This window comes from Equus przewalskii, chromosome 25 (assembly GCF_037783145.1).
Source record: "Equus przewalskii isolate Varuska chromosome 25, EquPr2, whole genome shotgun sequence".
NCBI lineage: Eukaryota > Metazoa > Chordata > Mammalia > Perissodactyla > Equidae > Equus > Equus przewalskii.
In genome coordinates, this window is record NC_091855.1 from 1,071,766 (window position 1) to 1,097,175 (window position 25,410).

A 25,410-nucleotide genomic window follows, 5' to 3' on the forward strand; every position below is an offset into this window, starting at 1 on the left:
TATTATTATTTTTTTGTGAGGAAGATTGGCTCTAAGCTAACATCTGTTGCCAATCCTCCTCTTTTTGCTCAAGGAAGATTGTCCCTGAGCTAACATCTGTGCCAATGTTCCTCTACATTGTATGTTGGACACCGCCACAGCATGGCTTCATGAGTGGTGTATAGCTCTGTGCCAGGATCCGAATCAGCGAACCTGGGCTGCTGAAGCGGAGCACGCGAACTTAAGCACTATGCTACCGGGCCAGCCCCTCTCACGGCTTTAAATGGCATTTAAACACTTACATTCCTAATTTTTCTCTCCAGTCGAACCTTCTGCTTGGAGCACCAGCTTTTACGTACTACTGCCTATCTTACATCTCCACCTGGATGTCTCACAGGCATCTCAAACTTAATATATCCAAACACAACCCAATTTTCTCCTGTCTCTACTGTTACTAAAGAGCACTAATCATCAACCCAGTTGCTCAGCCAGAAACCCAGAATGGATTCTTCTCTTTCCCCTATTCCCCACGTTTATGAGCAAGCCCTTCAGTTACACCTCCAAAAATCTCCACTTCAGTCTCCACTGGCACCACCCTATTTCAGGTCACCATCACCTCTTCCATGACTACTGTGACAGCCTCCTACCTGGTCTCCTTGATTCCTTCAGCACTGTCCACACAACACCCAAACTGATCTATTCAACACTTTCATGTCACACCTCTGCTGAAAATCCTTTAACAGCTTCCCATTGTACCGAGAATAAAATCCAAACGCCTTATCATGGTCTACAAAGCCCCACACAATATGGTCCATCTACTCCTCTAAACTGATCCTGTGTGTGCTGCTCTTCCTCTGCTTCAGCCACACTTGCCTTCTTTTTATTCCAAGAACTGTCTAATAAGTAAGCTCCTTCCTGCCTCAGTGGCTTTGCACATGCTATTCCACTCTTTGAATGTCTAATTCCCTCTCATCTTTCCAATTTTAAATTCCATGTTCTCAGAGAAGCCTTTCTTAACCACCCTAAGATGAGCTCGCCAATGTCCTAGGTCCTTCCATTTTTCTCTCTTTCAGTACAGTGTGATATGACTTATCAAAACTGAATTCACTTTGTTTGCTGTTCCCAGGAGCAGCAGAGGTGTCTTTCTTCCCTATTAGACTATAAACTCTGAGAAGACAAGGACAATTTCTATGCTGATCACCATTATATCCAGCACATAGCACAGTGCCTGGCACACAACATTTAATAAGTTAATGAGTTAAGTTAATGAGTCCTCATATTGAAAATTTTAAAGATCCTTCATTATTCTAAGAAAATATTAATCCCAACAAGGAAACTATTCTTAAGCCATCAAGAAAAACAGTATGTAAGATTTATTAATTTAGTTGTATGTTTAAAAATCCATTTTATCTTCTTCAACTTCAGAATTAAAACATGCTTCTATGCTAACTAGAAGTGTGGCAGAAATTCCCCTGGACATGGGGAATCAAATGGAACTGACTTGTTCTTCTTTCCCACATCTAAAAATGATGAATTCCTGTGGTCAAGACAATCTCTACTGTGCAAAATGATTATGTCCCAAAAGTTCATTTATAAGCCTTAGAATTCAGATTCACCACAGAGAAACATTATAAGCAATGGTAAGGTTCCAAATCAGACTGTTACCAAATCTAAAATAACCCAAAGTGTACTACTAGCAATATATACTATTCTGATCATACCATAAGGCTTTCCGCAGAATAGATGGTGAATGCTTCAACTTGAGATGTAAAGAAAACTCCTAGGAGTGGCATCTGCAGAGCATGGGTCAGCGGGTAGAAGAAAGGGAATGTTGCTGCTAAGTGTGAGGGAGACAGATTTCTGCTCAAGTAGAGCACGTGGCTGCTCCCTCATCATCTTTCCAAACTCCAGGAATTCACCTGCCTCCTTCCTCTTTCTCGGCTACAATTCCTTTACTAATAAGCTAATGACAATAGAAGGGCGTTAGCTTCTGCTTTCCTCTCCAATTGCTGAAACAAATATACAACTCTTCTAAAGTTTCTAATGAGATGTCATTGCCAATTGGTAGCACCTAACATATTCTCATTTAATTCTTACAAAAATGCCAAGTGGTAAATAAGTTATTATAATCCCTGTTTTGGAGATGAGAAAACCAAAGGACAGAGAAGTTACGTAACTTGGCCAAAGGTCACAAAGCTAGTATACACAGAAGATAGGATTTAAATCCTGATCAGTGTGACTTCACAAGTGGCATTCTTAAATAACACTTCATTAACCAAGATAAAGTTATTCAGAAGAAAAGCAGGTTTGGACATGTTGAATTTGAGGACAAAGGACTAATGCTAAGATTCACTTATATTTCACAGTAAAATCCTGATGATGATTACCCTGCACATTTCTTATAGGAAATAGACAGGTATTGAGGACTAAGAAAGAAGATAGACTGGATATCTACAGAGAGGTAAAGAGACTATTAAGCAAAGAGGATGCCAAAGAGAGTATGTTTCACCTAGGGGCTCTATTTCTTTCCTTCCCTCAACTTAGCACCTGTCTTTCCTATTCAGAGCTAAGTGACCTGCACGCTAAGAGGACTACTGTGGGGTAGATTTCAAGCAATCTTGACGGCAAAGGGCTGCAGCAGAGAGTAAAATTCTGGTGAGCATTTCAACAAACTTTGCACAAGTCTGACATCAACACATCTTACTGCAACTTGCTTAACTTGTGTCTTCTCACTGCCAGTGTCACCAGGATGCCACGAGGCTCACGTAAATGTGTCTGCCCACCACCAGTGTCACCGGGATGCTATGAGGCTCATGTAAATTGGCAAGTGAAAAGGTCCTCAGAAATCAACCCAACCGAAATTCTTCTAACAGATAAGGAAATCAGGTCCAGTGGGCTCAGTAACTTGCTTGAGGCACTACAGTTCCTCAGTGACAGAGTCCAGTTCTCATAGATATCTGATATACCAACTGAATAGAGATGGTCAGCATGCAAACATAGGTTCATAGACTAATATATGTTCACCTATCTCTGCTCACGGTAAACAAACACTGCCTCCCTGGCACACAGAAACCTTGTCACCAGAGACTGCTATTCCATTAGGGCCTCCCAGAGGTACCGTGAAGGGTCACTCAAACCATTCCATTCTTCTGTCCGATACTATCATACATTGAAATGCCAATTTATTTATACATAATGAACCCCATCCCCTACCATACACTTATCAGTTCATTAGAAGCTAATCAATTTGAGATATAGCCTAAGAAAGATAAGGGATTAACACCAGAAAATGCAGGACTGAACCACGGAAATTGTAATTCAAGAGAGGGAGAAGCTGGTTTTAGGAGGCCTGGCCTAGAACCAGTCAACACTACACAAGTTTCTCATGAGCTCACTGCCAAAATACCGAACGTGAAGGAATATTTATATTATGCACGTCTTTAACTGATTTAATAATGGCCAACTACAGACAATAGAACTCAAAAAGGTTATGGTTAGCAGCTGTGTAACTATTTTAGGGGCTGGCCCGGTGGTGCAGCAGTTAAGTTCACACGTTCCACTTCTCGGCAGCCCGGGGTTGGCCGGTTCGGATCCCAGGTGTGGACACGGCACCACTTGGCAAAAGCCATGCTGTGGTAGGCGTCCCACATATAAAGTACAGGAAGATGGGCATGGATGTGCGCTCAGGGCCAGTCTTCCTCAGCAAAAAGAGGACGATTGGCAGTAGTTAGCTCAGGGCTAATCTTCCTAAAAAAAAAATTAAATTAAATAAATAAAAAATAAAAAAATAACTTTTAAAAATGTAATTCTAATATGCAAAATTAAAGTGAGCTTAAAACAAGTGAAGAAAAACAGGTATCAACGCCAAGAAGCAATTTAGAAAAACAATGTAACCAGTTTTATTTTTATATTAGAAATCAGATTTATATTATTATAAAATGAATACTCTATCATCTAAAAATAATTGCAATACTTTCCAAGTCATTCCTCTCTTCCTTGGTAAGACTGTTCTAGACAGAGAGACCAGAGGCAAATTCCTAAATTATTCTTAATCTTATTCTAGAAGGACGACCCTCCCTTCCAGAACTACCCTTTATTCTAGAGGAATAACCCCCAATAGAATACTCAGCAGTGCATTCTACACTATATCACTACAACACTATAATCTACAACTTAATCAAAGTTTCTGTCATACAATTATCAGTATACTAGAAAGAAGTATATTCTTGATTTTCCAATCATGAAAAACAAACAGACTGCTTAAAAAAAGTCCCAACACTAATTTAGCTGACATGTACTTCGGTTAATCAATAAAACGAAAAAAAGGCACACTGGCAATGAATCATGCAAATATTTTGTAACTCAGTAATTGTCCCCCGCTCCACACTCACCCCATGCAACAGCTTAAGGGAAGACTACCAAGATCATACAAACAGCAATTACATTAACCTAATCTTTAACTCCTTGAAAGTGGATATATCTCCAAGTCCTATTTTCCTTCCTCCTCTCAGTTTTTTCTTTCTATCCAAGTACTAAGTAATTTACCTCTGGAGTAGCTTTCAATTTGTCCCTTCCTCTGCCTTTACATTGCCTTAGTTCAAGTCCTCAACATCTCTTGCCTGAACTACTATAATCCCATTTTTTACAAAACTGAGTTATCCTTTAAAATGTAAAATTGAGAATTTTACTCCTCTACTTAACTTTCCAAGTCCCTCTGCTGCTGAAGTGTTTTATAACCTCTTAACAGGTTATACAAATCTTAACCATCTATGCCCCACACTGGTCTAGCTATCCCCCCGTGCAGCTCACACTGGCCTAGCTAGTGTAAGAACTTGGTGTTTTGGGCCTCTTTAATTGGATACCTTTCCCTTACACGCCCCCCAGCCCCCACCAGGCTGACAAAATCCTACACAAAAATCAGCTCAACTTTTACCATCTCCGAGTCTTTACCCACCATCCTGTCAAAGTGGGTAAGTACATATTAGCACTCTGAATAATTTATCACATTTCGTTATAATTTATTTTATGTAACTAACTTCCTCCACTAGATTAAGGGTCTTTGATCTTATTCATCTTGTATCTCAAAGGCAGGGCCCAGGGCCTGCACATGGAATCAAATCTATAAATACTTGTAATATACAGGAAACATATAAAGAGATCTAAATAATTAATGGGGAAAATTATAATTATTTCATGACAAAAATTTTTGCCAAACATTAAAAAGAATCTTACTGTTGGTTTTAAGTGTATACATGGAAACGAAAAAACAGTAAAACTGGTATTTAGTGCACTGTAATTGTAATTTAAAACATTAGAAACACTGAGAAGTGTTACACTTCTCTGTAAAACCTTATCCAGGGTAGTTTAAATAATGCTTGCCTATGTCTTGGCAAATTATCACACTCCTTTCTAAGTCTGGATCAACTTTCAACATTTTATCTTTTGTACTTGCAATGTCATGAAACATCTCTGAGAGCTCCTTTAAGATGCAGTTGCTTTTACTGGTGTTACGTCCTCAGAGACATCTTCTCATCCTTTCTGTCACACGACTTTCCTCATTTATGCCCATAAATCTGCCTTCTCTGAATTCTTTTGGCTGTACATCTAGAGTCTCTCAAATGGTGACAGCACCCACATTCCTACAGTGAGCTATTTCTTCTATAACTCCATTCATATTTGATGCAAATTTCACTTCCAGCATTATCACTTTTTGTTTCTTTCCTGCACATTTATCTTTGATGGCCAATTTCTTCTTTCAATTACTCATTTTTGTAAAATATCTCATGAGTTTATCAGTGGAAGACAAAGAGGCAACACAACTACACACTTTGCTGTCTAGGCATGAACTGTATAATGGATATATAGCAACCAATCAGGGAAAGACTTTGAAGTAAGTGACATGATTGGTCACTGATCATGATGCACATCTGTTATTTACATAGCGAACTGTGGACTGAAGAGCTAGAAGCAAAGTTTGTACTTCACGCAATTACTCAAGGCTAAAGTATGGCAGTAGGGGCCAACCCAGTGGTGCAGGAGTTAAGGTCACATGTTCCAATTCGGTGGCCTGGGGTTTGCTGGTTTGGATCCTGGGTGTGGCTCTAAGAACCGCTTGTCAAGCCATACTGTGGCAGGAGTCCCACATATAAAAAGTAGAGGAATAAGGGCACGGATGTTAGCTCAGGGCCAGTCTTCCTCAGCAAAAAACAGGAGGACTGGAGGCAGATGTTAGCTCAGGGTGGATCTTCCTCAAGGCAAAAAAAAACGTATGGTAGTAACTGTAGGGGAGGAAGACATTTCCTCTAGCCACTCTGGGTCCTTCCGGCTGGAAAACGAATTCAATTCACATGAGACAAAAAAAAGGAGAAAATTAAATAAAGCTTTATAACATGTACACATGGGAGAGGCTCAGGCAAACTGAGCAACTCCCCAAAATGGTGGAAGTTCTCATCTTAACCACCACCCTCAGCTAAATACAAAGGAGGATGCTGGGGGTGGAGGGAGTCAGTTATGGGAGATTACCAGACAAGTCCAGTAAACAAGAATCATGTTATTATGCACACTTGAGTCCTTGCCTTCCACAATGATGAATTTCTAGAGAAAAGGTCATCCCCCTTCTTCCTGGGAGAGAGAGGGAGACATCTTTACAGATGGAGATTTCCTTTATAAACGTAAATGTCTCTTAACAAAGGGTAAGTAAATTCTACTTTTCAGAGTTTCTCTCATGTCTGCAGTTTTTAAAAGTAACCAGCCCAAAATAATCCTCATGCCAAAGAGACATATCTTGGGGTGGCCAATTCCAGTTCCCCACATAACTAAAATGTGAACCGTGTTGTTGGATGACTGGTGTTACTCAACTAAACTGTGGTAACTGAAATACGTAATATTGAAAGATTTCCAAATATGTGTCTATGTCATATTTTTTTAAAAAATGTTTTAAATCTGTTAGCAGAAGCTATAAACTGCTTCAAAGTTTACATATCATTCAAATTGCCAACATATTGCAATTAAAGTACCTCATTCAATTTTAACTTAAGAAAGTTATTTTACAGTAAGGCTTACATTAAGACTGACTAAAGCATATGAATCAACTAATTACGGAAAACATTTAGGAACTAAACTTCTGATAAAAAGTGACAAATAGGGACTGGCCCCGTGGCCATGGGTTAAGTTCATGTGCTCTGCTTTGGCGGCCCAGGGTTTCGCCAGTTAAGCTCCTGGGCACAGACAGGACACCACTCATCAAGCCACGCTGAGGCGGAATCCTACATGCCACAACTAGAAGGACCCACAACTAAAAATACACAACTATGTACCAGGGGGCTTTGGGGAAAAAAAAGGAAAAATAAAATCTTAAAAAAAAAAAGGTGACAAATTGATATTTCTTCAACATAGCTAACATTGAAAATTTAGGAACTCACTCATCAAAACAAAATAAAATCAATTAAGTTGATAAATCGCCTTTTGAAGTTACTCATAAAACCAATAATAATGTCTATCAATTTCAATTTATTATTTGATACTACAAAATATACTAACTCAAAGTAGTTGAGAAGCTTTACTGGATCACATAAACCATGCATGCAATTATACAGTGCACATGAACAGAAGGTATGCCAATTACTCATTTCCAGAGGTTAGGTAACTTCCTATCCAATCCTGAAGGCTTACTATCAATTTGGTTCAACTTCGCTTAGCTCCTAGAAGACAGGACTCAAAGTTCATGCGATGTCAATGTCTGAGAAATTCTACGAGATTACCATCAGGGCTGAATTCATCAGTTAGTATTTGCATCACAGAAGTACTAACTGGATTTGTCTTTTAAAGGTGATCAAAGGCACTAGCTATTCTATAGTTCAAAAGAGAATTAACTTAGTAAGAGTATTTTATTGCCTTGATGTTTTAAATTGATCTCAGAAAGTACTAACAAATCCCAATACAGGACTGGAGTGTAGACTACTGAAAAAATATTTATTGGAATGCAAGAGGCTTATTATTACTTAAATCTTATGTTATTGACTTATACGTATGGATGAACTCGAAATTTGTAAAAATCTGATGTCTCTCCCTGTTTAATATCTTTTACTGGCGTCTCACAGCTCTTAGTATAAGGCTGTATCTTTTAAAACCTGGCTTACAAAGGACTTGAAGCACTTGCTTGTTTCTTAAGCCTGTCAGGCCACTGCTTCCCCAGGACTGCTCCTCCGTCATCATTAGGCTTTTTCCAGTTCCTCAAACAGCCGTCCTCCCTTGCTCCACCTCTCCTGCTGGAACTTACCTTCTCCCAACCTGTTGTTCTTCCATCCCATGCCCCCATCCTAACATTCTCACTCTTCTGGCTAATTCCTACTCCACCTTCAGCTCTCAGCTTAAAAGTAATTTCCTCCAGAAATCTTTCCTTATATACCAGGGCAGATTCTCTGGTATGTACTCTGATAACTATTTCAATGATCACAACAGCCCTCACACTATAGCACGCACTTACTTAAAGACTGTCTTGCCCTTAAGACTACAAGTTGAGTGAGGGTAAGGAGTAAGCTAATTTTGTTCACTTGTTGTCTCTCCCACTTGTAGTACAGTGTCTAGCATTTGGTAGGCTTTCATTTAAAATATTAAGTGGGTGAGTGAAGGAATAATGGAAGAAAAGAGAACATCATTTCCTCACTTAACTATATCTTTCCTCTCTATAATCTTATCTTCTGCTTCTCCAAGCTAGTTTCAATACACCACAAACACTGCAATCCTCAACCTGGAATGCCTTTCCTCCTAACTTTTCGTCCTGGCCCTCTTCATATAAGGCCAGTCAAGGCTCACGCTTCTCCATCATCTTCCTGTACCACTTATTCGGCACTTCACAACCAGACTGTCAGCTCAAAGCAATCTTCTGTTTTAATTTTGGTACTAGAAAGCTGCTCACATTGAGTGGGGACTATGCCTCCTTGCGTAACACAATGCTTGGCTCTCCATAAATGTTTGCTGCTGCTACTACTGATGAAGTCAAGTTCACGTATGTCTTTTATCCCCACAGAAGTCTCATGCTATATACCTCTACAACCCATCAAAAACAGAGTATGAGTGAACAGAATTTCTATCTTTATGCAGGTATGTCTACACATGAATGTCCCGTCTCACTCTAAAGCCCTTCTTTCCTAGTCTAAGTTTCTTAAGGCTTTTATTCCCCAAATTCATAAAGATACTCAACAGTGAGACACCCCAACAGTTCATTAGGATCCTCAATAAAATAACAATAAAATACCAATACTTACTCTGTGCCAAGAAGTGTCCTAAGCGCTTCACACACACACATTCATTTAATCCTCACAACAACCCTGTGAGGTCAGTCTATTATTATCCCCATTTTACTTAGAAGGAAACTACGTCAAAGCCACGTTAAATTACTTGGCACAGCTCACAAAGCTTCTGTGTAATGAAGTCAGCATTCAAACTCAGGCAGTCTGGCTTCAGGTAATGTATTCAGAGTTTAGAACTATTAAACGAAATTTACAAAAGCAAGAAAATAAGAAGGGGTTTCCACTTAAATACTAAACACAATGAAAATTTATTTATATAGATTATTTTAGTCCACAATTCAAAATTACGTTTTCAGTAGTATTTAAAAGATAACTGAGGATAACATTTTATTGAGCTCTTCCTGCAGGCATTCTACTAATTATCAGGGATTCTGTTAATCCTTTTAACACCATACTTAGTTCTTACATTAACTCCAAGAAACAGAGAAAGAAACTAAGGTTAAGTGAGATTAAATAATCAGGAGAGGTTAAAATAACATGCCAAGGTCATATATAGCTATAAGTGGCCAAATCTTAGACTAAGCTTTAAACACTAACAAAGTTTACCTTTTAAAGAAGTCATTTAACCAAACCAAAATATTAAATGTATTGGAAATAACCTTCATTTTACTATAGTTTATCTATAATTTTGTATATAACACATCTTCGTGATACTTTATATTACCAATAATGACAAAGGATAGCACAATAAAGTTAAAACACATTCCTAACGTAGTAGAGAATAAGTACATACCTTTACAAAAGACACATTCTCAATTTTTTATAAAATACTATTATTTCTCTGGCTCAGTAAAAGGAGAAAATTCACATACCACTAAAATAGACTGGACGGCACTCATCATCGTCGTCACAGCTGCAGAAGCTGTTCTCAACACTCCATGTGTACTAACTAAATTAACTCTTACAATAATTCTACGACAAAGGTACTAGTACTATCCTCACTTTACAGATGAGCAATCCTGGCACAGACAGGTAGATCACACACAGTGCAAGGCTGTTCAGCTAGAACACTGTCAAGTCAGGATTGTGACACAGTAGGCTGCTCCCCCCTCCCCCACAGTCCATGCTCCACAACGGGAGCCTTCTATCACAGCAACAGAGTTCATCAACAATTTAACAAAACTTTAAATCAACACAGCAATTGTTTGCTTTTTTTGAAGTTATTTGTAATTTCAAAGGTTATAAAATTTAAGAACTACATTAAGGAACATTAAGCTGGGAGGTTTGTAACCAGTGGACATCTTCACCTACGATCAATAATGCTGGTACTTTATTGGTGTTTTATTCATAACCCTGAGTGTTCCATTAAGAAAAAACTATCAAAATCATCACTACACTGATGCTTTGAAATTACAATTGATCTTTAAAATGCTGGATGTAGTCTTTAGTTACAGCATAATATAAAAATAAGACAGTTAAATACCTGGGAAAAGATTCACTACAGATTCGAAAGCAGATGTCACCTCCTCTGGGTGGGAGGTTATCAGCTCCCTAACCTTGAAAACAGTGGAAGGGTCGCCTAAGGAGACTCTGAAGCTGGCTGGTCTTCATACAACCATCAGATAGTAGCAGATAATCAAGTCTGAAAACTGAATTGTAAAAGGAAAGGAAATCCAAATGTAAACCTCACAATTTAACCATTTATTGCTTATCTGCTTCTCCTATAAACACTAACTGACTTAGAAGCAGAAATTATTGAAACTGAGAGAAAATACCACATTTCAAATTTTCACAACATTTTACCATGTAGTTACATAACTAGGTGAGTCACTATGAATAAATGATGTAATATTCTCAACGAAGAAAAGTAGACCAGGATTTGAATAATGACCCCTTTATCCACAACAGTATTGTTTTAGAATATCTTCTAGCTTAGAGTTGCCATATTTGAAAAACAATTTTCAAAGAACTCTAATAACATTAGAAAGGGAAGGGAATAAACTTAAATGAAGGCTTATTCTGTATTAATCTACACTGTACAGATAAGCAATGAGATTCTCAACAGTGAAAACCCTGTTTTGAAAAGGCAAAAAAAAAAAAATCACAGCTATTACGTGGTACGGCTAGGACCAGAACTCAGACCTAGTTAATTCTTTCTATAACATTAACCCCTGAAACTTTTGACTGTTCAAAGATGCTTTAATACAGGTCCATTTTTATGGTTAAAGTTCTAAAATTCTAAGTTTTCTAGTAGAATGATGATAAATCAGTTTTCACTGGACTATTTTACACCTCAGATTCTATCAAATTAAAATTGTAATTACATTATTTTAAATTGATCTGATGCAATTATTTCCTTTCTGATACATAATCATTACTATACCCCCATATTCCCCCTGTTAACATATAAAAGGAGATAGAAGCGATACAACTTATAGGACAAAATCTTTGCGACCTTGATTAGGCAGATTCTTTACATATGACAATTTTTAAAAAGCCCAATCCACAAAAGAAAAAAATTGATAAAATGGACTTCATGAAAAGTAAGAACTTCTTCTCTTTGAAAGACAGTGTGACAAGAAAAATGAAAAGACAAGCCAGACTGGAAGGAAATACCGCAAAACAGGTATCTGTTAAAAGATGTCTATCTAAAATATATTAAAAACTCTTAAACTCAATAAGAAAACAATACAATTTTTAAAAAGTAGGCAAAAGATATAAAGACACTTCACTAGAGAGATATACAGACGGAATATAAGCATGTGAAAAGCTCCCCAACATCATTAGTCATTAGGGAACCATGCATTAAAATCACGACATACCACTATCAGATTGACTAAAACTAAACAAAAATGAAAACACCTGATAATACCAAGTGCTAGGGAGGACTCAGAGCAATCGGAGCTCTGACAAATTTTCTTAGTTCTCATACAATGCTGACAGGCATGCAAAAAGACATGCCCACTTTGGAAAAGTTTGGCAGTTCTCATAAACTTAAGCATATACTTAGGATACTATCCAGCAATCCCACTGTTCAAGTTACCCAAGAGAAGTTAAAACATATGTTCATGAAAATGTAAGCAGCCCCTTTCATAATCTCCCCAAACTAGAAACAACACAAATGCCTTTCAATTGGTGAATGGCTAAACTGTGGTACATCCACAGAAGAGACTACTACTCAGTAGTAAAAAAATCTCTCTCACACACACAGGAATGCTTCTAAAATGTATTAAGCTAAAAAACAGTTTTTTAAATAAAATAAAATGTTTTATGCTAAGTGAAAGAAACCAGACTCAAAGCTACATACTGTATGGTTCAATTTATAATATATTTTTAAAAAGGCAAACTATCAGTGGTTTTCAGGAACTGGGGTTGAAGGGATGGGCTGATTGTAAAGAAACACAAGGAAGCCTTTTGAAGTGTTGGAAAATACTGCATGTTCACTGCGGCAGTTTTACATGACCATATATGTTTGTCACAACTCTGCACACTATACTAGAAAGGATGAATTTTACTGTATGTAAATTATATTTCAGTAAGCTTGACATTAAGAAAAAAACAAAAAAAATTTATGCAAATAATTTGATACAACTGAATTATAATGGATACGAATTTGTAACCACAAACTTAACTGTAGAAAGTCACATCTCAAATAAAGAAAATTACTTTAAAATACTCTTCTAGAATATTTGTTTACTTCACACTGGATATATATACACCATTTTGTAATGTACCATAGTATTAGCATTATTTCTGCTTCAGTAAAATAACTATTGAAATAAAAATACTGCATACATTAGCTTTTCTGTGAAACCACTTTCATTAGTTTCTAAATGGGCCCAACGTTTTCATGTGCCAAGAAACAATCTTTCTTTTTTTAATTTATTTTTAAAGATTGTTTTATTTTTTTCCTTTTTCTCCCAAAGCCCCCTGGTACAAAGTTGTGTATTTTTTGTGGGTCCTTCTAGTTGTGGCATGCGGGATGCTGCCTCAGCATGGCTTGATGAGCAGTGCCATGTCCAGGATTTGAACCAGTGAAACCCTGGGCCACAGAAGCGGAGCATGTGAACTTAACCACTCAGCCACGGGGCCGGCCCCAAGAAACAATCTTTATATCATTCCTTTGTTATAACTGAATAGAAAACATTGCTCTTATAAAATGCATGAAGTGAAGAATTTACTACTAAAGGCTGCATGGCTATAAATTTTTCAAATCTCTGGAATACCATGATCCACTTACAGTTCCATTCCATTTCAGAAATCTCATGAAAACAGTAGTTAAATAGCTCTTTGCTACATTACAGAGGCAGGTGTGTGTTTGGAAGCGAGAGGAAGGGTGGAATGAGAGGTATGTCTCTTGTTGATTAGGGGTGAGAACACGAAGCAGTTCCAGACTAAGCTCCTTCTGAGGAGTACACCCTCCACTACTGAAACCTACTAAAGTCCAGTAGTCTAATTTACATTTTAACTCCTTTTAAAAGTTTTTTTTTCCCCCAGTTCAGTATACTCAGCGACTTTCAACATCACTGAGAAAACAGTCACTCTCATTTGTATAGCACACGCATTATATAATGTACTTTCATATGTACTATCTCATCAAGACCTATGAGAAAGTTTTTTTTTAATTGCCATTTTACAGATGTCAAAACACACTCAGGTTGGATTAGCTGTTCAGATCACACAAACCAGCAAGTGGCAAGGCCAGAATGTTGTTTCCTACTATTCTGTGTATCCATTAGCTTCTACCACAGTATGAAGACAGTCAACACTACAGGAAATCTATACCCAATGATGTCTAAAAATATTATCAATACCTTATCTAATAGTACGCTAAGAAGAAAACTGAAATTCAAAGATAAAGTATTGAAAAAGAACCTATAAAAATATCATTCTGGGGGCCGACCCCGTGGCTGAGTGGTTAAGTCCGCGTGCTCCGCTTTGGTGGCCCAGGGTTTCTCTGGTCCAGATCCTGGGCGCAGACATGGCATCACTCATCAAGCCACGCTGAGGCAGCATCCCACATGCCACAACTAGAAGGACCCACAACTAAAAAGACACGACTATTTACTGGGGGGCTTTGGGGAGAAAAAGGAAAAATAAAATCTTAAAAAAAACACATATATCATTCTAAAGTGAAACTCACACTGGTAAAGAATCTTACCAAAAAAGGTAAAATAATGTCTTGAGAGACAAAGGCTAAGGAACTGCTCTACAGGGTGGCAATAAAGTGTGCAAACAGGTACTATTACTTTACACGTATATTAATCTAATAGTAATAACCACTTATTACACACTCTCCTGTGGTTCCAAACTCGGCAGCCATTGTGTATATTAAAGGAGATTAAGTAGAGGCCAATTTTTTGACAATTAAATGTGGAATGAGATCCTGGATGGGAAAAAACAAAGGCCAGTACTGGAAAAACTGGCAAATTTCAAAATGGATGCATATTAGACAATAGTATTGAACCAATGTCAAACTTCCTGAATTTGAGAATGGCAACATGTAAGAGAAAGTCCTTGTTCTTAAGTGATACGTACTTTAAGTATTTAGGGATGAAGGGTTATCATGTCTTCAACTTACTCAAATGGTTCAAAAACATGTGTGCAGAGAAATCAAATGGCGAAATGCTAACTGCTCATCTAGATGAAGATTACACAGTGTTCACTATTATTCTTGAACTTGTAACTCTGAAATTTCAAAAAATAGAGTTGAAGATAAAAGGTGAAACTTCAAATTTTCTGTTTTTTTCAATAGCTATCAGACATAGTCTTTTCAGTGCCTATGTTTATAAATCTAGCTGGAATCAAAGGGTATTTGTTGATTTTTTTTAAAACAGGGTATAAAACATGGCAGCAAACAACACATAATGTATCCAAGGAATAGCCCATACTTTATTAGGTGCTATGAGAATTCTAGTAAAATTCACATGCTGTCCTCTATTTTTAAGGAGCTTAAAATTTGCTAAGAAATAGATAAAATTCAATGTTCAATTCCTATGGATCATTAACAGTATTCTAAACACTGAGTAAACTTGCTGGTAGACAGGACATATTTAACTAAAATTGTAATTCACTTTAATATACAGGATTTCACCATTAGGTGTTTCTCCCACTCTATTTCAAAAGATTTAAAAATTTTCTTATAATTTTAATATATTTCACTATGAATGCAGTGAGGTTGCGTTATGTAGACATTTTATTTCCATGAATTCAACCATAAGCACTCAGGGAGAAAAACAGGATTTCAACAGGCTAGACACCATTCCACTAAATAAGCACACCTTCCCCATGGAGCACCAAGCAAAAGTACGAGAAGGGAGCTGTCCAGTTACATATGCTTCTCTCCCTGTGTGCATCTTGCCATGCTCTGATCCTAGAATTTAAAGTATTTTTGTGTAACAAAGCCCCTAATGCAAGCCAACTTCTTCATCTGGTGCTCAACTAAAGAAATTTATTTTTTAAGTTTTTGAAGGAAAAACTAGCTGTTTTACACTTCTGTGAGATGGAATGAATGTATATCATAATCTATGATCACTTTAAGGAATTTTTAAGGGTAATTTTAATTAAAACCTATTTTTTTTGGTCACATGTGCTAATTTCACAACCTAACTCAATCCTGACATGAAACTCCAACGTAAAGGTACTCTATTTCACTGCTATGGCAAGAACATGACACACTTTACAGCAAGGATGACTTCTTTCTAAAGGCTACATTCAGAAACCTATTCCTCAAATCTAAGTCTACGGCATATACTTTTTTTTTTTTAAAGATTTTTCCTTTTTCTCCCCAAAGCCCCCTGGTACACAGTTGTGTATTTTTTTTAGTTGTGGGTCCTTCTAGTTGTGCTATGTGGGACGCTGCCTCAGCATGGCTTGATGAGCGGTGCCATGTCTGCACCCAGGATCTGAACCTGTGAAACCCTGGACCGCCAAAGCAGAGCATGTGAACTTAACCACTAAGCCACATGGCTGGCCCCCATACATTTCTTTTTAATTACTCCTGAGTCCCCAAACTTGCATTTTTTCTCTGGATTATTTATCTTGCTCTAACCCAACTTTCTACATTCTTCTACTCATAGAATCAGAGCTAGAGGAAACAGAAGCCACATAATCTGTCCCTCCCTCTAAGCTCATTGACCTATTGACTGGAGACTTCCATTTACACGTTCCACGTTAAAATAAATTCCTCACTCTCCAACTAATACGAATTTTTACAGGAAGGTAAAAATTTAATTGTACATGGCTTTAAAAAGACAATCTTTAGGGGCCAGCCCAATGGCCCAGTGGTTAAGTTCAGTGCGCTCTGCTTCAGATGCCAGGGTTTGGTTCCCGGCATGGACCTACACCACTCGTCAGTAGCCACGCTGTGGTGGTAGCTCACACACAAGACAGCGGAAGACTGGCACAGATGTTAGCTCAGGGCGAATCTTCCTCAGGAGAAAAAAAAAAGGAGAATTTTTATAAAGTGATACTAAAACAATACAGTGAAAAAAGCATCTCTTTGGCATTTAGAATCCTCAACAGTGACTAAGCTCTGAACCCTAATGAATAGAACAGTTTTAATACTTCTCAATGATCTCCACAGGAACATCAGGAAATCTCATAAAATTGGGCCTCTTCCTTAGAAAATTTATCTTTTAATACAATTATTTTCTAATGTTATTCTGTGGTCTCTTATTTTTATAATCCTTATCCCTGATGTTTTATATTTTAACTCTTTTGTTTAAAATAAAAAGCCATATACAGGATTGAAATTTTTTAACATAAACTGCAATAAATTTTAGAAATTCTATTTAAAACTTTTGATCTAGGTTTTCAGAAAATAAAAAGGTGAAAATAATTTTTCATTTTCTGAATGAGGTCTAAACACTGAGGGGTTTGATGTTGAGACTATTTGTCTAGTATCAGCCTAGACTAAGTCACTGATGCAAAAAGTTCTGTGACGTCAGGATATAATTTCCTAAAGCTCATTTCTTCATGGTATACACTCTTTATTTTCTTTTAAAATATTAGTGCAGAACGACAAATGCGTTTTACACTAAGATTTAAAAGGGACCTTTCAGATCTTTGACTTAAAGCCATAAATCTAAGAACCATGGTTTAACGACCTTAACTAAAGTGCAAAATTCTTTATAAAATTCTAACTAAATACAAAGATGTTGCTGTCACATACTAAGGAAGCATTATTCATAGACTTCTTTGAGAATCTAATGAAAGCTAAGAGGCCTCTTTCTAGAAAATTCCACACATGCACTACACACAAAATTTGAACACAATGTCAAGGAGAGGAGTCATCACAGAATCTATCAACCCAAGGGAAATAACTGCTATCACTGATTACATGGGAAGACAGTCTTCAAACACAAATCTTTTGGTATTCGTACACACTCCTATAAGAATAAGGCTATCAGACTGGCATCTGGAGTTTGAAGACGTAGGTGAATGCTGTGATACCTTCTGTGCCGTGGCACCGTAACTGCTCCAAGGCCACAACAGCCTGGTTCAGCTAATTGTCCAGCCCTGCTCTGCAGTCCCTTGAGACATGAGACCCTGTGCCACCTCACCCCTATTATCATCTACTCCTTTTTTCATCTAGACACTGCAAGCTGCTTTGACTTCAGCTACTGACAAGTAGCCATCCAGTCTGCCCTCTAATACCCTCAATGACACAATTTAAGCTTTCAGAAGGCAGACCAGGCCAATTTTAGGCAACTCTGAAGAATTACAAAGTTCTTTTCTGATCTGATTGGCCTGGTCCCTAAGTTCTAAATGCTGCCCTCCTGAATTTCTCCTCTATTTACTTGCCAACAGGTAACAAAACAGCTTTCCATTCAAAGCACCTAATCCTAAAGTCAGGAGCAACAGTTTAGCTCTACTTTTACCAAACAGGAAAGTCAGAATTATGCTGAAAAGCACTTTCTATTTGGAAGTCAAAATATAAGAAGGTCAGTTCTGGTTCAGTTCAAGATAGATGCAAGGTTTCCAGGTACACAGCATTTCCTACCTTAATGGGCTTCTTTTCACTGCATAAAAAATTAAAAATGCATCAACATTAAAAGATTTATAGGTACTTAAAATTAGTATCAGTTCTGTCAGCAAGTAGTTTATTCTCTGTATTTCTATTTCTGCCTGTAATTTTGTAACAAACAGTCCTAATCAATGCAATATAAATACAGAAGCCATTACTTAATTAGATAAAAACTGGCTTTCAAGAACTAGAAGTTGTCTCAGTCACCTTCAACAGCTCCTTTCTCACAATAAGAAATATCTCCTATTGAAACCAGTATATTGATAAGGTCCATTTTTCACGCATAAAGCATGCAAATGATTGTTTCCTTTGAAAACAAAAGAAACAGCAACAATTACACGTGATATTTTCTTGCTGGACAAAAAAGGTTCACAAATATTTGCAAACCGCGATTGATTTAGTCAAATCACTTAAGAGCAATGTTAACCAAAAGTTAATTGTATAAAAAATACAGCAAAATCTCATTTTCAAGGGGCTTCCCAGAGGGCTCTCTTCCGGGGCTGTGTCTCAGCGTCAAACAACGCAGAGTCCTAAGCAGGAGGCTGTCTTGTAAGGAGCTTCTTTTTGGTCCTTGAATTATTAAACTTCCTGCAAGGATACAAAAAACGTCCACCGAAACGAATTCTGTCTTATTTTGCAAATTGCTTGGGGGCACTATTTGGGTAAGTGTATATGGAAAGTATACAACAATCCCCGGGTTAAAAATGCATTTCCTGATCAAAAACCACTCCGCCACTCTTCCAGAGTAGCTTAAACAACGAATGCTGCGTTTCAACAAGATCCCCCGCAAAGAGCTTAAAAAGACAAGGCCACACACGTCACCTTATCAGAACTGCATCACACACAAAAGGCACATTAAAGCTCAGCAAGACTGTCCTCCGGGCATTTATCTTGTGATAAAATCCTCCAGTGAATCATTTCAGTTGATTCTTTCAGCTGAAAATGTTTTTATCCATCACAAACAAAATATGTACTGCAAAACTTTCTTATACCTCATTTTGTTGAATATTTAAAACTGAGTCAGTTAAAAATCGATCCGCTATATATTTGTACCCGAGCAAACACTCTCAATCTCGAATTAGTTTAATCCTGTCTTCTTTTCCACATAAAATTCTTTCACTAGCTTGTCATTAATAGAAAAACCGAACGCTCGACACAGCTTCCCGAGAGGGCAGCCCGCGAGGACCAGGCTCCGCACCGGCGCCGGAGCCGCAATTTTCCACCACGGTTTCTTCTTAAATAGATTTTGCATCATCCTCCATGCTAAACGTCACCAACTTTCAGATCCTTTGAAGATTCGCTGATAAGCGCAAGCCTGTGATACCCCCGTCGCGTTCTCTTGCGCGCTACTCCCATTTCTTTTAATGCGAAGAACTAAGTGTTTTCTCCCGTTAACTACGCAATTAAGTTTATTAACGGGGAGGCTGCAATCACCACATTATGAATATTTCAGAAAGTAACAAAACAAAACAAGACGCAAAGAGGAAAAGGTCCATTTGCTTAAACACTGAAAGCTCTTACTTTCTTGAAGTATTTGCGGGACGCCGAGCCAGATTTCCAAAGCGGCCCTCCCCCACCGCCGGCCGCCCCTCCCCCCGTCCGGAAGGTCGCCGCCGGCACTCACCGAGCTTCTCCACCAACTTGAGCATCACCCCTCCGATGTGCACCTCCCCGGTCACTCTGAGGGTGACATCGCGGCTCAGGTCCGTCACATGCACGCTCAGTTCCCACGTCCCGTCCGCGTAGCAGCCATCCGGCATCCTGATCCCGTCCAGGGCCATGGCTCCTTCCTGCGCGCACGGAGGAAACGGATCTCGTCAGCGTCCCTCCCCCAGGCCGGCAAAGCCCACCGAAGCGGCCGCGCGCGGCGCGAGGCGAGGCCGGGGCTCCGCCCGAGCTGGGCCGCGGCGGGGCAGGACGGGGCGCCCGCGGCCCTCCCCCTCCAGGCCCGCCGCCCGGCCCAGCGCCCCCGCCTAGCGGCCCGCGCGGCCCCCGCCCCTCGAGCGCCGCGCCCGCCGGCGGCGCCGCCCCGGCCCGCACCTCCCGCCGCCGCGCGCCCCGGCCCGCCGGCCCTCACCGCGCTCCTCGCGCTCCCGGCCAGAGGCTCGCGCGGCGGCGGGCCGGGGCCTCCTCAGCCGGCGACGCGCTGCTCCCGGCCGAGCGACTAATGGAGTCCGGCCGCGCAGCCCCTCGCCTCCCTCCGCGCGCTCCACCCCTGCTCCCCGCCCCTCAGTCCAGCCCGGCGGGCAGGGCGCCTGCTCCCTCCTCCCCGCCGCCCGCGCCCCGGCCGCGCGGCCCACGCCCCTCCCCCACGTCCCCGCGGCCGCGCTCAGGGCGGGGGTCCGCGGGGGCCGCGCTCGGGGCGGGGGGGTGGCTGCGGGGGCCGCGCTCGGGGCGTGGGGGTCCGCGGGGACCGCGCTCGGGGCTGGGGGCTGCGGGGGCCGCGCTCGGGGCTGGGGGGCCGCGGGGGCCGCGCTCGGGGCTGGAGCGCCTTGGGGGCCGCGCTCGGGGGGGCGGGGGGCGTCGGGGGTCCGCGTGGCCCCCGGGCTGGGGGCGGGGCGGCACGGGAGCTGTGCGGGGGAGGCGGGGAGCCGCGGCGGCAGCAATCTCGGCCGCGGCGAGCCACTGCCCTTTTATGGAAATGAAGGACCCGGCGCAGGGATGGAATCCAACATCCGGGCTCTCGGCAGCGGGACCTGAGGAGGGGAGCGAGGGGGGCGCAGGGGGGCGCGGGTGGGCGGCGGGGCACTCCCTCCGGCGCTCGCGGCTGCGGCTTTGCAAGGCCCGGCGGCGGTGGGCGTCTGCGCTCCCAGGCGGGGGAGGGGGCTCGTCCGTGAGAAATGGCCGCAGGAAGTTCCCAGGGCAAGGTCGTTTTGGGGGAAGAAAGTCCCCTCGCCTCCTCCCCACACCTGGAGCGAGTCCAGAAGTCTCCGGGCGGTGAGAAGTGTCGCGCTCCGGGAGCTGGAGAGAGGGGCTCGGGGCACAAAATCTTTAAAAAGTAAATGCCCAAGCCAGCTCCATGAACATCCCACAAAAGAATGCGAAAGCCCAGAGGGAGGTGAACCACAAAAATTGCTTTGCAAGCAGTGTCCGGCACAATCAGCAACTCCTACTGGACTCCCGAGAGTCTGCATGCGCTCTTAACCCATTCGGAAGCTCCAACCAGCGAGTCAAATGCATCCTACGATGCTCTTGTTTGAGGAAAAAAATTCAGTGTAGTGAGCGTTACTCAGAGACTTTCTCCAGCCTCTCCAGCTCTTTATACTGCACCTATTTGTGTATTTTCATATGCAACTTAGAACTAACAGTCTACTAAGGCTTTAGATGGATATGCATCCTCTACCCCGCCCTCAGCCACACCTAGAACGAATTTTAACAACTCTGGAACGGTGCCAGCAGGTACAGGGAGAAACTAAAGAACTGTACCTGTTGGGACTGACGAGTGATGGAGAACCACCGTCCTGCTTGCCCCTTTACTTACACTTCCTGTCTACTGCTGCGCTCTCCAGGGCGCTCTGTAAGGAAACAGCTTGCCAGGAAAACTGTCTCGCTGGCAAAAGCATGGCTCAAAACATTTAGGTCAGGAGTAAGGTATCCCAGGGGCCATAAAAGACTCAAACACTTTGAAGAGGAACCCACCAGGCAAATAACCCATCGTTTATCAACACAATTGGGAAACGAGGTTAGAGAGGCCTCAAGAAAGGGGTGGAACCCATAAAGAAGTGAAAGGAAAGTAGAGAAATTTAGTCAGATGCCAGAGGTTTGGCACAAAAAATAGGGAAAACCACTAGAGTATTTTCAGCTAGTCATCATGGAGAAATTGATGCCTTGAGTTTGTAGTCTCTTCACTCTCCAATTCTTTCTTTCTTTCTTTGAGGAAGATTAGCCCTGAGCTAACATCTTCCACCAATCCTCCTCTTTTTGCTGAGGAAGACTGGCCCTGAGCTAACATCCGTGCCCATCTTCCTCTACTTTATGTGTGGGATGCCTGCCACAGCATGGCTTGCCATATGGTGCCATGTCCACACCTGGGATCCGAACCAGCGAACCCCGGGCTGCCAAAGCGGCAACATGTGAACTTAACCTCTGTGCCCCTTGGCCGGCCCATTCTCCAATTATTTCTACTCATCGGAGTTCCAAATAGTTCACTTGGAAGCAATAGGAATGTCTGGAGAGGAGGGAATGTTTATGTAAATCATGGTGTTGAAAACATATAGGAAAATGTTTTTAATAAAATGGAGAATTGCCTGTTAGGGCAAGAAACTGTATAAAACTGTACATGTGGCTGTAGAATCACAAGCTTATCTTTATTCACAGAAAAAAGACTGGAAGGAAATACATCAAGAAGCTTAAGTTAAGTTAAGTTAAGAAGCTGTCTGTATGTTGAGATCATGGGACATCTTTTTCCCTTCTGTTCTTCTTTATTTCCTACACATTCCAACACTTTGCACCCAAGACTTCTCTATCGACACCTCAAACTGCATGGAGCATCCGTTTCTCTGCACACGCCATTCCATTCTTGAGGAGAGACACAGCTGATAGAGCAGTTTCTGGACTCCTGGGAGGACTTTCATTTTGTGTTTTTTTAATATCCCTCAGTAAAACATGAGTTCTGTGAGAGCCGGGACTTCCAATTCTTTGCATTGCCCACAAATTTACAAATAGTTTGGCACAAAGAAAATGGAAAACATGCTGGTACCAAATCGGCGCAAATGTGAAGGAAAGAGCAGGGCTGCCCACGGAGAAAGCTCATTATTGGAGAAATCCTGGCTTTTAAATTTTACGTGTTTATTTCCACACCTTATCCCAAAAAGATGTATGGCAATGTATAAGGATGCATAAACTGTGAGATACATACATTATAAATGGCACAGAACAAGAAAAAAAAAGGCAGGAGGTGTAGGGATAGAGATTTAAAATGGAGCTGAGGATGAGGCTAAGACTTGTGCCTAAGGACCTTCACAAGTGCTCCAAGAAGCTCCGAGTAACTATGGCTTCTCAAACAAGCCCTTATAGAACCAAAAAGATCCATGTCCTTTCTGAATAGCCTCTTTCCTTCAGACAAATTTGTCGAAGCCAACTGTCCTCTCTCTCCAGTGAGTTACTTTCTGAACAACCTCCTGCCACAGTGCCTACTACTCTCACTGCTGCCCGCTTCCATGTTTCGTACATTTAGTGACACAGGGAGAGGGGCTTAATATCATAAATAACAGTTTCATTTCTTAACATCTGAAATAGCTTAATTATAGCTTTATAAGAGACTTTACTATCTTTAGAAAATCATCAGTTTATATTTGAGCAGAGTAACAGGAAGGCAGTGACCCTCCGTTACGTGCCATTGGAAGAATAATTAGATTAGGGTGGGTGCAGCTGGTCCCTTCAGGCCCTCTTTTTGAGTATTTCAAGCTGTTGCTTGCTTTGAAGATTAAAGAGGAGTCAGACTCGAATCTCTGAAACTGGGATTTTTTTTCTAGTTTATCAAGTGAGACCTTCAAGTGCATTTCTTAAATGTTTACTTCCACCTAATATTTTCCAGTGTTTTCAGATGTGGAATCTTATCTGAAATCCCCCACTGGAACCTCTAAGACAATGCAATACTTATGGAACTTACATCATACTGAAAAGGAGCCGAGAACTCCAGTGTTTGGAAGAACAGCTCAAGCAGTGAAAGCAGCAATATCCAAATAAGGTACTAAGCACTGGACTTAGATTTAGACCAAATGATACCTCACAGATCTGCCATCAAATGCAGCCCTCGGGCTTGGTAATCTGCAGGTTGACTTTAGCTTTTTCTCTGAACCCACTTAAACTGTGCTTTGAATTTCTAAGAGGTTAATAAAAAAATATAACCACTGGGTTTGAAAGAAAGGGAGGTTGAGGGATAGGAGAAATAAGAGGTTTATGTGAGTGTGAATGTGTCAGGTGGTTAAAAATGTGCTTAAGATGCCATGTGAGGCCAGCAAGATAAAAGGCAATGAATTATTTCTGTTAAATACCCAGCGGGCAGAATTCTCTGTCTTGGGGTTTTAGGGGATAGAAAGTTTAAGGTTTAAGGGGGTAGAAATCTAGGGGCATGGAGTATGGACTAAGAACGGAAATGCAAGTTGCAGGGGCACTTTTTTTGGTAGAAGTAGGCAGTCACTGTAAACAGCAAGAAAAGGACTGGCAAACTGAGAAACAGGGACGATTTGCCAGGAGTGGGGCTGGTAAAGAGGGGCTCTGACAGAACAGTGAAATCTCTACTTCAAGGGGACAGAAATGCATTGCTTGCGTTTACTGCAGAAAACTGTGCTGGGTGACACTTTAAAAAAAAAATTTCCTCTGATTTAAGTTCAAATGTCACGGCAGCTTATGAAGTGCTCTACCCCTGACAAAAGTATGAAATGTTCACACATACACTTAGACAAACGGGGTAGTCAGTTAGCGCTGTATGCTTAGCACAGAGCAGGGCACTGAGATAGACATGTAGACATATAACAGTCACAGGCTCCTAAGGAAATTCTGTCTAATGCAGGGAGCTTCTATTTAAAAAATCAGAAAGCGGGGCAGGCCGCATGGCTGAGTGGTTAAGTTGGAGCTCCTCTTCGGCGGCCTGGAGTTTTGCCAGTTCAGATCCTGGGCACAGACGTGGCACCACTCATCAGGCCATGTTGAGGCAGCATCCCACATAGCAGGGCCAGAAGGACCTACAGCTAGAATATACAACTATGTACTGGGGGGCTTTGGGGAGAAGAAGAAGAAAAAATAAATAAATAAATTGTACACTAAATTTAAATGTTCAGTTAAAAAAAGTTTAGACTAGAATTAGAGTACACAGCCAGATAAAATGGTTTGTTTAAAAAAAAAACTCAGAAAGGATATGCACACACCAAAAGAATAACATTAGAACCCTACCTTACAGCACATACAAAAATTAACTCAAAATGGACCATAGACCTAAATGTAAGATCTAAACTATAAAACTTTTTGAATAAAACATAGTAGTAAACCTTTGTGACCTTGGATTAGGCAATGGCTTCTTAGATAAGACATCAAAGCAAAAGCAACAAAAGAAAAACTAAGTTGGATTTTATCAAAGTTAAAAATGCATATATTCCGGAAGACAACATCAAAAATGTGAAAAAACAACTCAGAATGGGAAAAAATATTTGC

The 25,410-nt window shown here is 40.6% G+C and overlaps 1 protein-coding gene across 12 annotated transcripts in view; it reads right to left on the bottom strand.

Annotated features, from left to right (window-relative positions):
* FERMT2 (FERM domain containing kindlin 2) overlaps nt 1-22,117 on the bottom strand; it is a 75,479-nt gene extending 53,362 nt beyond the window's left edge. For 6 of the 12 annotated variants that reach the window (XM_070593081.1, XM_070593080.1, XM_070593078.1 and 3 more), the window contains exons 1-2: nt 21,168-22,117; nt 19,883-20,048 (exon numbers count right to left, since the gene is read on the bottom strand). In XM_070593081.1, the coding sequence (XP_070449182.1) occupies nt 19,883-20,048; nt 21,168-21,392 (391 nt within the window). In that variant the 5' untranslated portion in view covers nt 21,393-22,117. Of the gene's footprint in view, nt 1-19,882; nt 20,049-20,335; nt 20,544-21,167 lie in introns of those variants that run through there. The other 6 variants (XM_070593088.1, XM_070593086.1, XM_070593084.1 and 3 more) reach the window with 1 other exon arrangement.
* Nucleotides 22,118-25,410: the final 3,293 nt, after the last annotated feature.